At 37.8% G+C, this 14,725-nt stretch overlaps 1 protein-coding gene across 1 annotated transcript in view; it reads left to right on the plus strand.

The window, feature by feature from the left end:
* The window catches only part of LOC149783068 (sacsin-like), a 34,928-nt gene that overhangs the window by 16,640 nt on the left and 3,563 nt on the right, over positions 1-14,725 (plus strand). The window contains exons 5-8 of the mRNA XM_089933341.1: positions 666-2,246; positions 3,418-4,672; positions 4,895-9,760; positions 9,821-14,408. Coding sequence (XP_089789467.1) covers positions 666-2,246; positions 3,418-4,672; positions 4,895-9,760; positions 9,821-14,408 — 12,290 coding nt within the window. The remainder of the gene's footprint in view (positions 1-665; positions 2,247-3,417; positions 4,673-4,894; positions 9,761-9,820; positions 14,409-14,725) is intronic.

Genomic DNA, 14,725 nt, shown 5'->3' on the forward strand with positions numbered 1-14,725 from the left:
TGGCCAGAGGAGTGACACTATTTGCAGTCTATGGTTTGATTCTTTAATGGTTAGTGTGTAGATAGAATGTTATTAGAAAACATAAGACTTTGATTTCAGTTTTAAGTTTTATACTATAATGTACAGAAGACATGAAATGCATTTAATGCACTTATTATACTTGCTATTGCTCTTTTTGAATACATTGAGGTTTTTTCCCCACCATACTGGAAGCCCCCTCCCCCCTTATGACTATGTTGGCCCTCCCTTTTTTCAGATTCAGTGGGGGCAAGTACCCACATTTGTCAAATCCTAGATGCAATCCTGATGTAAGAGATCTTAACACGTAAGAAATCTAAACATGTGTAAGAGATCTGAACACGTAAGAAATCTGAACATGTGTAAGAGATCTGATCAAATGTAAGAAATCTGAACATGTGTAAGAGATCTGAACACATGTAAGAAATCTAAACATGTGTAAGAGATCTGAGCAAATGTAAGATATTTGAATAAGTGTAAGAGATCTTAACACATGTAAGACATCTGAACATGAGTAAGAGATCTGAACACATTTGAGAGCACATTGTAGAGTAAGAGCAACACACCTGAAAGTGCAGCATACTAGGCTTTATTTTGCATGTTTTACTGATGTCACTCTCATAGGTATTATACCTGCCTTGTTACAGACCACCCTGTTATCTTGAGTGGCGATAGGATTCTCTTCATGGATCCTCACAGAAGTGCAGACTGTGTGTGTTTGACAATCAAGCTGTCCAAACTGCAGAAATGGAAGAAATTGAACATTGAGGATTTTCTTTTGACTCTTGATGGAACATTTGGTGTTTCTAGAGAGATTTTAGAGATGGGGAGGTATGATGGAACTTTATTTTGGTTTCCCTTCAGATCTGAGGCTTCAAAACTGTCAGACACCATGTACAGTAGAGAGAAAGTAATTGATCTGTTCACTTCTTTTCGAGCTGAAGCCTCAAGCATGTTGATCTTTTTAACACATTTAATGAAAGTTTCTTTGCATGAAAGAAAGAGTGATTCAAGCACAATCAACTTGCAATTCACACTAGAACTTGTAAAAAACATAGATGAAGTGAGAGAATCCAGAAAAACCTTTTCAACAAAGATCAGAAATTTAGATAGGTATGTCTCAGAGAGCTCGATTGACTCTAGATACCCGCTGTCTGTCTGCACTAAATCTTTCGATGGTGACTGGGCCGTAGATGAAATAACTACTGATTGGATGGTGACTAATTACTACAAGGGAGGGAAAATATCTGAAGAACTTCAAAAACTTATTCTGGATGACTCTTTTGGTTACAGGCCTTTAGTTGGTGTGGCTGCCTTGATGGGTAAAAACTTTGGGTTCAAAGGTCATGTATTTTGCTTCCTGCCACTACCACAGAAGACAAAGAGTGTGACAGGGTTGCCAGTACATGTCAATGGATTCTTTGCATTGAGCCAGAACAGGCGCCACATCAAATGGCCTTCAGCTGAGCAAGATGTGTTGCACATACATGGGGACAAATCATTGGTGTGGAATGAAAAGCTCGTAACAGAGGTACTGCCGGATGCATATGAAATTCTTATAACAGAGGTGATTAATCATGCCATGAAAAAAGGAAATCCAGACGACCTTGTTCAATGTGTTTATGCATCAATTCCATCAGCTGACAAGGTTGTCGATGAATGGAATGCTATACTGCTAAGTCTGTCTGGGAAAATAATGATAAATCCCACTTTAATGACTGTGAACAAGACTGGAGAGAAGAGTTGGATTACCTGCTCAGAAGCATTTTTTGCCACATTCTGTAAGCACACTAACTTAAAAAAAGCAGTGAAGTCGACCATAGTCAGGGTTTTACAGATGTATGGTAAGAGGTATGTGGATGTACCTTTGCATGTGTTTGAGTTCTTCTCAAAATTCAGTGACAAATCCACAGATTTGAATCCACAGAGTTTTGCTGCTGTGTTGAAAGAGGATTCAATCTATATGTCATTGTCAAGGGAAGACAAGCTCAATGTTCTTGACTTCCTTACTCAAGACCGTCATTATCAGTTTCTAGAAGGCTTACAGCTCCTACCCCTACAAGACTGTACCTTTGGCACATTCATTTCCAAACCCTCAGGATCTGACAAAGTTTTGCTTTGCAGCAAGGAGGATATAGAACTCTTTCCAGGGCTGGAGAAAAAGTTTGTCTATATAGGATATGAAAATCAATGGTTTGAGTCGCATCTGCAAGTTATGGTCAAACAAGGTATGGAATATACATTTTATTTAATAAATGTCAATTTTTGTATTGCATTATTTTATGGTGAACTTTGCATTTTGTATTTGAAAATAACAGCATTTATCCATATTGAAGTTGAAAGACGAAGGAAATTCCAAGTATGTATTAAATTGTAATTTTTCACATGACATAAAAAATTTTTGTAGCCTCTTGATTGGAAATAATGTAAATGATAATTATTATCTAATGTGATCACAAAGACAAAGTTTACAATTTAGTATGTCCCAGACTATCACCAATTTCGATAACTTTTATTTTAATCATCTCTTGTGACAATGGTTTTATATTATTAATGGTGATTGCATTGAAATAATATTGATTTAAATTGTGCAAGCACAATGACATTTATATCAGTTTAAATTATGCCAGGGGCAGGCACAGTGACATGTTGAATAAATTGTGCCAGGTGCAGACACTGTGACATTTGTGTCAATTTAAATTATGCCAATTGTGCAGGCACAATGACATTTTTATGAATAAGTTGTAATGCTTTTTAAAAAAATCTTATGTGCTTATGTTGTTCTTTTTCTGTACAGTTACGGGAGAGAGTAGTTGTTATTTTGGGTTCAATGCCATTTCTAAGTGCAACATAGGTTATACATGGCGGCCAGTGTAATTAGTGTAGGAAGAATCTAGGAAAGCCCCAGTAAGAACCACCAACTCATGGGAAGCTGCTGGCAAGCTCTCTTGCATACCCACACTGGCTGAGCTTGAGACTCAAAAGAGGTGAGATGGCTGTGATTGTTGAGAGAGAGTGCTCTTGACGTCTTGGCAACTCAGGGCCCCCATAGGAGGTAGAGTTGAAAATCTGTAAGCATTGACTGCTGCACTTAGAATTGACAGCTAGAAAGAGAGAGAGCTCTTTCCAAAGAAATTCACATCCTAATTTTTGTCCACTTCATAATAGTTTCTGTTTTTGAGATATCTGTAACAAACATTTGACAATGGCAATTGATGCTTGGAAAATTTAAATTTGTAAAACTCAAAGTACTTTGATATTGTCTTTTCTTCTCATTTGTGTGTAAAAATGCAAACATTCTTTCCTAAGAGCAACTAATTTGGATAAATTAGGCTCACAAAATTCTTTGTTATTTATGAATTTTTGTTAATGAGTTCGTGTTTTACCTTTATTATCTAGGTTTATTCCAGATAGAATTTATGGATGAAGGAAATTTCCGGACCCTGCTGGAAGAAGTGACACAAGGGCATTTTGGTTCTGTCCAATCAAGAATAGTAAATCCATTTTCTATTTTGGCTGGCAGCTGGACTCAAAGTGTGTGGGAACATATTTTCTCACACAAATACAACATTGATCACTTTAAAAACATGCCACTGATTCCTTTGCTTAAAAATGGTTCCTGGTCTGATGTTCAAGAAATTGAAATGTATCGGCTGACAGACTTTCTGATTGTAAAGCAGATACAAGACATACCAAGTTTACATGATGGTGTCTACAGATGCATGGAGATCTTATCTGTGAAGGTTCTTCCCTCCATTCCATTGTGGCTTCAGACATCAGAGATAACACAGCACATCCATTATTCCACAGTAAATGGAGTAATTGAACTGTTGGGAAGGATTAACTGCTGTCCTGAAAGACAAGAGTTAATAGATGCTTTCAACAGCTTGTGTGTAGAAGAGGACAAGAAGGAATTTGCAAGTTTTATAGCAGGTTGCACATCGTGGAAGCCAGACAGCAGGAACTTAGTGATGTGTCTTAAGATATTTAAGAACAGTGTCTCACATAGTAGGAATGTGTCAGTTCAAGAGAATGCCACAGTCATTACAACTGAAAAATATCCTGTGAAGTTTCATCGGCCATTTATCATTGGAAGCCTTGAAGAATGTCGCCTGGGTTGTGCACTGGGAGCAAAGGAAATGGACAGAAATAGTTTGATTATGGAGACATTGCAAATGATGCAGGGTGAAAACTACAGTTTTTCCGAGAAGCAAATGTTCATGCAATACTTCATACAACATATTGGAGAGTTTGAGCAAGACAAAAATATGATAAACATGGCCAGTAGAGTTGCTTTTCTTGAATCCAATATTACTCATGCAATTTCTAAACCAGTAGATCTATTCGACCCATTGGATTCTCGGTTGCTTGAATTGTTTCAGGGTGAAAATCGCTTTCCAGCAGAAAAATGTTTCCAGACAAGTTCAGAAATTGTGGCCCTAAAGAAATTTGGTTTGAGGACATACAGTGATGTGTCAGTAATAGAGTTATATGAAACGGCTCATGTTATCGAAAGCTGGTGCGAAAGTGAAAAAGACTGGCATATGGTTCATGAAAAAGCAAAATGGTTTCTAGAGATTTTGAAGGACAAACCAGCACTCCTGAACAGTCATCTGCATGAATATACACTGAAGTCAAAGTTAATGGACATAAGGTGCATGCTACATTCTGTAACAAAAGATCCTGGCTTTCCAAGTGTGTTGCCATGGTTCCAGCAGCAAATGATATTGAGCAAGCCATCAGAATTACGACTCATCAAGTTTTCTCAACTGCTCGGATCAGTGATGCCGCTGATTGACTGTCAAAGCAAGGAGCTGGCGGAAGCATTTGGCTGGAATCTAAAACCTCCATGAGATAAAGTTTTGGAACAATTTAGATTGCTGATAAATGTTTACAAGAGTAGTTATAAGCCAGAATTGCTACCTGTCATAAAAGAAATATACCAGGAGCTAAACACGTATAGCACTCACAACTTATTGTCTGATCCAAACTTTCAAATCCTTCTCCAGAGTGGTTGTATTTGGAGAGGAGATGGGTTTTTATCCCCACAAGAGATTTTTCTTGAATCCAAGACAAAAGACCTTGACCTTACTCCTTATTTATACAAGCTTCCTGAGGAGTTCAAATGGTTAGACTCGTTCTTTCTGAAACTAGGCTGCAACAAGGAACAAAATATTGATGTTCTTCTGAAAACACAGATCATGATCAAAGAAAAGTATGAATTGGGACAAAATTCTGATGATGACATAAGGAGAGATCTATCAATAGTAATCAGCATCCTCAACCATCTGAGACAGGAAAAGAGCAAGATCCAGGACCGGTTGCATGAGATCCTTTTCCCCATTCATTGTGACGATCAGTCAACACTAGTCTTGAAACCAGTACCAGAGTGCACATATTGTGATGCACAGTGGCTACGAGAAATGACAGAAGACGATGAAGATGACGAAAATGTATACTATGTTCATGAGGATGTATCAAATATGACAGCAGAAGAGTTGGGTGTAAAATCTCTGACACAGCAGCTTTTATCAGACACTGAAGATCTTGTCATGGAAAAATGGGGTCAGGAGGAACCACTCACAACAAGATTACACCATTTACTAAAGGAGGGATACCAGGATGGATTGTCCGTTCCAAAAGAGATAGTGCAAAATGCTGATGATGCTGGAGCAAAGTGTGTTTATTTTCTTTATGATGAAAGAGAAAATGAAGATGCAAAGATGAACCTTTTGGACAAGGGTATGGCAGAATGTCAAGGACCAGCAATCTGGGCATACAATGATGCACAATTTCAGATGAAAGACTTTAAGAACATCACAAAGTTAAATGCAGCAACAAAGAAAGAAGATACAGAAACAATTGGAAAGTTTGGTTTAGGATTTTGTTCGGTGTATAATCTGACTGATGTGCCAAGTTTAATCAGTGGTAGCAATATTGTAATTTTTGATCCACACAAATCTCACCTTGGTAAAGCCTTACCTGAATCGAGTTCAGGTATGAAAATTGACTTTGGAAAGGTAAAAAATCTAAAAATGATGAAGCGCCTTAAAAATCAGTTTAAGCCATTTCAGAATGTCTTCGGATGCAATATATCATGCAATTTTCAGGGTACTCTCTTTCGTTTTCCACTTCGGACTGCCTCTCAAGCTAAGAAGAGTCAAATATGTGACAAGTACTATTCAAGGAAAGAATGTCTTGAACTTTTGTACATGACAATAATAGCTGCTGGAAATTTGCTGCTTTTCACTCAGCACATCCAGGAGATTAAAATCTTTCATCTCCCTGCAGATTGTGAGGATCCAAAGGATGCAAAACCAATATATTCCATGAGCAAGAAGCTTTTTCACAAACATACGCAAGATTCAGATGAAGAAAATATTCTTTCACGGGTATCAAAACTGAAGTTGGCTGGTAAGCTGGGTTCAGATCCATTGAAATGGTTACAAAAAATTATGATCAGCGAGAGTTTAGAGCTGTATGCTGGATCACTTATTCCCTCACTGACCAAAGAGGCTGGTATGTCAGTTAATGTTTCATGGCTCATATCTTGGGCAACAGGAACAGGTGACACCCTTACAGAAACATTTCTTGACATTGCAGGGCTGCTTCCTCTCAGTGCTGTTGCTGTGCCATTTGAAATGCGAGGCACTGAATTCTATCCAGTTCAGATGGAGGATTTGCCATTTGGATTTTACAAAAATGGCCATTTATTTAGTTTCTTACCTCTTCCCATTTCTTGCGGATTACCAGTACACGTAAATGGTTGTTTTGCTGTTACATCAGACCGTCGACAATTGATCACAGTGACAGAAGATGACAAAAAGGTCCATTGCAGCAGCTGGAATAAGGCTTTGATTGAAGATGCTTTGGTGAATGCATATATCAATTTGTTAGAAGGAATACGAGAAAATAGCCCTCCCCAGGAATACAAATACTACTCCCTGTGGCCTCTGGAATGCCAAAACGCTGAAATTCCTATTAAAAAATATTTCATCAAGAAATTAGTACAGCTTGAATCAAGACTATTTCAAAGGGATGCACATTGGCAAAGCTTTGAAAAGTGTGTCTTTTTGGATCCAGGTCTCCGAAATGACAGCAACATTGGAGAAATAGCATTTGAAACATTGCTGGTCTTTTATTCTGAAGTGGACTCTGTTGTCATGGAATTGCCTGATCATGTGATGACAAATATTGAAGCCTATTATCCAAATGAGTTGAGGAATAAAGTTGTGTCCAAAGAACAATTTTTCTTGGATGTCTTTCTCCCTAACATAGAGAAAGATTTTTGGACCCAATCAGAGATATATCTTGAGAAGAGGGACAAACTTGTTATAAATGCTTTGGAATCAGAAAATGAAGTAGTGAATAAAGCTTTGTCCAATACAAGATGCATTCCATCTGAACCCAATGGTGCTCTGAAACGTCCTGCAGAACTTGTTAATCCAATTGGTCATTTGAGTGATTTGTTTAGTACAAAGGAGGAGGTTTTTCCACGCGGGAATGAAATCTTTCGGAACAGAAAAATCCTTGAGCTTCTCATAGGATTAGGCATGATGGATAAATATCTACTTTTAAATTCTCTTGAAGAAAGGTGCCAATCAGTTGTTGAGACTGCACAAACATGTGGACACTGTGCAATCATACGTTGCTCAAAGATATTGAAATACCTTAGTGGAGACAGTGTTAAGGAAAGACTTGGTAAAAACCAGGAACAACTTCATGCTGTTAGAAATATCCCATTTTTGCCTGTTCGTAAGAAGCCATCCCACTGGAACTTTACATGGCAAGGAAATGCAGAGGAACTTACTGCCCCAAAGACATGTGAAAGGGATCATCCTTCAAAACCGATTAGACTAGACTCAGCTGCAAATCTTTTCCGGCAGTGCACTGAAAAACTTGTTGGCTGTGTTGAGTTAGTCTTAGATGAAGCATCAATTACTGAAGCAGAGCCAAGTATCTGGTCTCTTGATGTCTGCCAAATCCTAGGATTGAAAGGATCAAAGAAGAAGGATGTTCCATTTGAGTCAGTTATAAGGCATTTGAAGACCATTGCACAAGATTACAGTAATATGACAATGGAAGATACAAATAACTGTAAGGCTGTCATGGATGAGATCTATTCATTTCTGGATAGAATGTGTGAAAAGTCAGAGGAAACCAGAAATGCATGTTTTCAAGATTTATCAGAAGAAAAAGTCATCTTAATTGGGCATCAAATGTTGGATCCTTCAAAAGTTGCCTTTAATTTGAAACATGACTGCTTACCAGTTCTTTTCAGTCTACAGAATAGTGACTTGGCAAAATATAAGCACTTTTTTAAAGCCATCGGAGTAAAAGAGCGTTTTGATGTTTGCAGCATGGTGACAGTCCTTGGAAATAAAAGGAGACAATGGGGACCGAATCCATTATCAGTAGAGGATGTTGACCTTGTCCATGGCCTTTTGTCTGTATTACGAGATTCAAAGATAAATGAAAGTGTTAAATACACAGATGAGCATCTCCAGAGAAACATTTTTGCTCCAGATACAGATAGGATATTGAGAGAAACAAGTTCTTTGTGTCTTGATGACAGTGAATATGAAACAGGTCCACATACAAAAACAATCCACAGCAAATTTTCTCCAGAGTTGGCTTTAGCTTTGGGTGTGAAAACAAAGAGAGGAATGTGCTTTGATGAACTTTCTTTCCTCATCCCAGGTGGCCAGAAGGAAAAGTTGGTTACCCGATTAAGAGGAATTCTCTCTGCTTATCCATGTGATGATGGAATATTGAGGGAATTATTACAGAATGCTGATGATGCACAGGCGACAGAGATTCATTTCATTAAAGACTATCGCACGCATGCATGTGAAAAGATATTTGATGAGAAGTATGCACCTCTTCAAGGCCCAGCTCTGTGTGTGTTTAATAATAGTGCCTTCACAAAACAAGATATAGAGGGAATTCATGATTTAGGCCATGGAAACAAGCGTGATGACCCATTGAAAACTGGACAGTATGGAGTTGGTTTCAATGCTGTATACCACTTTACAGATGCTCCATCCTTTCTGACAAAGGGTCCAGGGCTTGAACATGGTGAAATATTGTGTGTGTTTGACCCAACATGTCAGTATTTACCAAAAGTAACTGAACAAAACCCAGGCGTGCAGTGTTTAGTGGGACAGATTAGAAAGAATTACCCTGATGTATTGACAGGCTACCTAGAAACAGACTTATTTAAATCGAAAGATGGGACTATGTTTCGGTTTCCTCTTCGAAATGAAGGAATTACTTTCATGAGCACTGTATCTTCTGAAAAAGTGGACAAAGAAAAAGTCAATGAGATATTAGACAGGTTTTGTGTTGATTGTTTTGATGCACTTCTTTTTGTTAAACATGTCTCTCAGATAACAGTCTCCAATATTTCTTCAGGGAAACTCCAAGAAGAATACAAAGTAGAATCAATGATTTCACATGATGACAAGAAGAAGAGAGAGGAATTCTTCCAGTATGTCAGGACCATCACCTTGAGATATAAACAAGACAGAGCTGGCGTTGTTAATTTGCCATCGAGAGAAGTTGGATACACAATGACTGTCTCAGACAGCAAAGGGAGATCAAAGTCCTTCTATATTGTACAGAGAATAGGATTCAATGAAGGATTTAATTCACCAGATACTGTGGTGCATGCACTGCAAGAAAACAATTTGGGACAACTTCCTTTTGGTGGAGTTGCAGTCATCATGCCAAATACAGAAAAGTTGATCAAAGTGCCAGAAAATGAAAGAAAATATACAGACACTCACTACAAGATGAATAGTGTCAAGCCAAATAAACTTAAAGGCAGAGCTTTTTGTTTCCTTCCCCTGCCATTAAGAACTGGATTACCATGCCATATCAATGGACATTTTGTTTTAGACCATGAAGCAAGGCGATCACTCTGGAAAGAAGAAAAAGGCTATCGTCATGATTGGAACCATATGCTTTTCAGAAGCATTATATCACCTGCATTTGTTTCAGCTCTTTTGTTCATGAAGCAGTATATTTTTGAACGAAATTACAAGAGATGCCCTCTTGTTTTTTATAGCTTGCTGCAGGAGTTTCATTCTTATTTTCCTTTGATTGATGAGGCTGAGGAAGCTGACTGGAAATCAGTAGTTAAAGACATGTATTGTCTTCTAGTCAAAGATGAGATACCAGTATTCCCCATTCTACGACCTTTGCGATGTACTAGCCAGGAAGGTATTGTTGATGAGGAAATAGAGTTAGATTGGAGTGCTCTTCAAATTGCTGAGCATTACTTTCCAGCTTATTTTTATAAAGTATGGTCTCCTATGGTGGATGTCTTGAAAAATTTGGGAATGAAACTTATTAATTGTCCACTCCCAATCAGAAGATCTTTAAAAGCATCTGCAGTCAAAGTTAAAAAACTGAGCCCTGCAGTTGTGGTGAAATTCGTCAAGTCCTACACTTCATCAGCCAAAGACAGATGCAGATTAGAGGTTAATTTGCACATCTCCAACACGAAGCTTGAAAATGTTGAAAATGTACGGATGCTGCTTGAGTATGTTCAGAAGCTCAAAAACTTCCAAGAAGAAGTTAACCAGCTACCCCTCCTTGTCACACGTGATGGCATTTTAAGAGCATTTTCATCACACGAATCCATCGTCTGCTCCAAATTTTGGAATCTCTTCCCCAACTCTCCAGAACATTTTTTGCATTGTGAGTTGATACACTTTTGCCAGTCAATAGATTTCAGGAAGAGTGAAGTTGTATGTGACCTTTGTGTACAAGAGTTTGTAAAGCTTTTGCCTTCATCACTGTCTCCTCAGCAATTTAATGGAAGAGATGTATTGTGCAATATTCTTTCAACTGAAATTCCAAATGCATATTGGATTACACATTTTTGGGAATTCATTCATGAAGCATCTCAGAGATGTTCACAATATGGGATAATATCTCTTGATTATAAAGTCCTAGACAAAAATATTGAAGCCTTTAGTCAATGGAGCCTTTTGCCAGTTAAACAAAGTGACAAAAACACTCTTATGTTGAGACCCATCAACAAAGGGTACACATTACTTGATCTTTGGTCCTTTGATGGGAATTCTGACATAAGAAAAGCACTTGAAGTCCTAGACCTGCCACAGCTTTGTACAAGCATGTTTTTTGACAATAAATTGACCTCTTTAATGGGGATGTTATGCTACCTTGTAGCATCAAAAAGAAAACCATTGGAATTCTTAAATTGTCTGTACTATCACAAAGATAAAATCAGGAATGCACAGTTGACACCTGAGCAGTGTAATTCAATTCTTGTATTTTTCTCACAACAATTGAAGGAAATTGTACAAGAAGACACAAAATGGTGGATTCGGGATAGGTTGAAGGCATTGCCTTTGCATGTAACACAACAGGAAACACCTACAAGTCTTGATGGAGATGAAAATGTGTTGGTTCTTCCATCAGGTATGCCAACTGAGGGTCTGGATGCCTGGGCACATAATACTGGACATATTCTTCTTCAGCACAACAAGGATCTCGAGGAGCTACACAATTTACTTCATTGCACATTTGCCAGTGTGATCGATGTGTACTCTTCCAAGATTTTACCTAGACTTCAGTCTCTTCCAGAATGTCATTATCTTCGACATTTATGGTTTATAAAAGACAAACTTCTGTGTAAATCATTCAACCAAGCAACATTTGGTACAGGACAACAAAAGTTGATATTGATTCTGAAATCAACTGCTTTTCTTGCAACAAATGATGGAATGAAACTTGCCTCTGATTTCTATGATCCCCATCAGAAGGTTTTTGCATGCATGTGTGATGAAGATGATTTCCCTCCAAGCCCATTTGGTGATGAGCAGTGGATTGAATTTATGAAACACGCAGGATTAAAAACACAAGTTACAGAGACTATGTTGGTTGAATTTGCAGAGAAACTGACCAGAGAAGGAGCACACTGCATTACAGAGAATATTGTCAATAAATCAAAAACACTTGTGGAATATTTATGGAGCACATCTACTCTTTCTTGGGAAACTAGTGTGATTAAGAGATTGTCAAGGATAAAGTTTATTCCACCCCATGTTGTATCCAGCAAATTGTCATTGCTGTACAAACAGTATTCGGAAAATGAAAGTCTTATATGCTTTTCAGAATCCATAGCACCATCTTTTGAATCTTTGTGCTGGACAAGCATGAATTTGCTTCCAAAGTGGGCCTGTCCAGAATCAGACAGAAAGGATGAAATCTTGCAAAATCTGGGAGTTCAAAGTAAGCCACCCATAGTCAGAGTGGTTGCACACTGTCAGAATATTTTTAATGTTCAGAAGAATAGCAAAGTTTATCAGAAGTCTTGGTTTAAAAGTCTTGTTGATAAGATCTATGCATATTTATCTGATCATAGACATGAAGATCCAAGGCTGAAAGAAAAACTGAAGCATACACCAGTTGTTTTTCTGCCTGAGAATAAATTGCTTTTACCTGCAAGAAACATAGTTATTGAACTAAGGAAAGAAGAGATGGTAGAACCTTACCTGTACATGGCATCGGAATATTATAGAAGGTACAAAGATTTCTTCATTTTTCTTGGTGCCTCAGAAAAAGTTACGCTGAATCACTACTTTAGAGTTTTGGAATCTTTATATAAAAAACAGACAGATCATGGTAAGAGGCTTCTTCCCCCTGAGATGATAATTGTCCGAAAAGCTATAAAAAACATTGTGGAGTTGCTAATGAACAGATCAACAAATCAAACAGATCTCAACGTAGGAACCCTGTATTTACCTGACAAATTTGAAAGACTGAAAGATGCACGGTGCTTGATTGTGGCAGATAAAGTTCTTTTTGAGAAAAGACTGTTACAATACAAATTAGAATACTTTATTGGTTTCAGGGAGATTCGCCTGGATCTGCCAGATCCTAGACCAGTCATTAAAGCATTACCTGATACTTGCAGACCGAAACTTCTGACCGAAGTAGTAAAAGAACAGGTTGACATGACCCAGATGATTGAAGTAGCGAGTGATGTTGCTGAAAACCTTGAGCGTTTCTTCCATTCAATAGAATTTGTGCAGGGCATTCTAAGATTAGTAAAACACGAGAAAACCCAAAGTGATGAAACTTTCACAAAAGAAGATGCAGAGAAAGTCTATTGTAACATAAAAAACTCGAAGATAACACAGGTAGAAGGATTGAACACATTTTTATATATCAATGAAGAAAGAATTGAAAGCTCAAAATGGAGTAAACTGTGGTTTGTTGCTGAAAAGCTGAATGAAAACAGGCAGAACTTTACATTGTATTTCCAAGTCCATGAAAAAAAGGAAAGAAATATGGAGAACAACCTGATCGTGAGACACAATGGTGTTATTGGCTTGATCCAGAGGTGCATAGACAACTCTGTTCATAATCGAACCGACATGCTATATGCTATCGTAGATTGTTTGCAAGACAGGTATCAAATCAGCAATATATTAGACATGTTTGATATTGATCCATATGATCTTCCACAAAATATTCCATGTTCCATATTTCCATGCCCTGGAACATATGTTCCTGAAGAATTCCATGTTTTCCTTGAACAAGGATTTTCAGAGTTCGAGCAGCATGAGTATGATTCTGTGGCGTATGAACTTGAAGATGACCTTAACGATTTAGATACTGATGCAACAGTCTTCATCTATGTTAGAATTATTAAGATGGTGGAGTCAACCGAACCAAGTGAAACTGGAATTACGACACGTTACGAAATAGATATTGGTGATCCTGAGAGGGGTCATATCATTGTATATGCATATAAATTGTTTAAGTTTGAGAGAAAAGAAGTCTCAAGAACACAAGAACTTTTATCTTCTGATAGTGTAATCCCTGGTACTCTTCCTCTTGACCATACTTGCTGCAGAATTAGGAGTATTCTTAGAGAAGCATGGGCCCTGTCAAGAGAAGAACGTCGAAGAATCTTGAGACGCCTTCTGTTGAGATGGCATCCAGATAAAAATATTGGTCAGGAAGACTACTGCAAGAAGATATTTATTTATATCAAAGAGGTGGTGTCAAGATTGGATGATGGGAGATCAGTAGATGACGAAAACATAAATGTTACTAACAATGCGGGAAGTAGCACCTTTACTGGTACAGAATATGAGAATCTGGGCAGAAGAGTAAACAGAATGAGTGCGCAGTACAGTGAACAATACAGTTGGCACGAAAACGTTTACTATGAAACACACTCAAGAGGACACCATACATGTCGATCATCATATTTTTCCATCCCAGATATACATAATGCTCGACGCTGGATACAGCAGGCAAAGAAAGACCTTTCCTCAGCAAAGACTTTCCGTCCCTCAGCTGGTGATGTTCCAGCTTTCAACTGGATATGCTACATGTGCCATCAGGTAAATTATTTTCCAGACATATGTTCACTCCTAAAATGTAATTAGAAGTAGAATCTAGAGAGTTGAATGTGCTCTGACAAATTTGTATGTCAAAACTCTTACCAAAAAAAACAATTAAAGCAAATAAGAGCTTTCTGTTTCAATTTATGCTTGGGACAGTTGTAGATTGGTTCATAAGCAATATGGTTTTTGCAGCAAAAAAAGCTTGTTTCATACAACTAGTGGTATTTGGGCTAAGAGTGTTTAAAAAATGTATTAATTTATGAATTGGTCCTAAACTCAACATAAACTTACATTCATTAAATAATGGTGACATT

The sequence above is a fragment of the Sinohyriopsis cumingii genome, chromosome 14 (genome assembly GCF_028554795.1).
Source record: "Sinohyriopsis cumingii isolate HCF-2022 chromosome 14, ASM2855479v2, whole genome shotgun sequence".
Lineage (NCBI taxonomy): Eukaryota > Metazoa > Mollusca > Bivalvia > Unionida > Unionidae > Sinohyriopsis > Sinohyriopsis cumingii.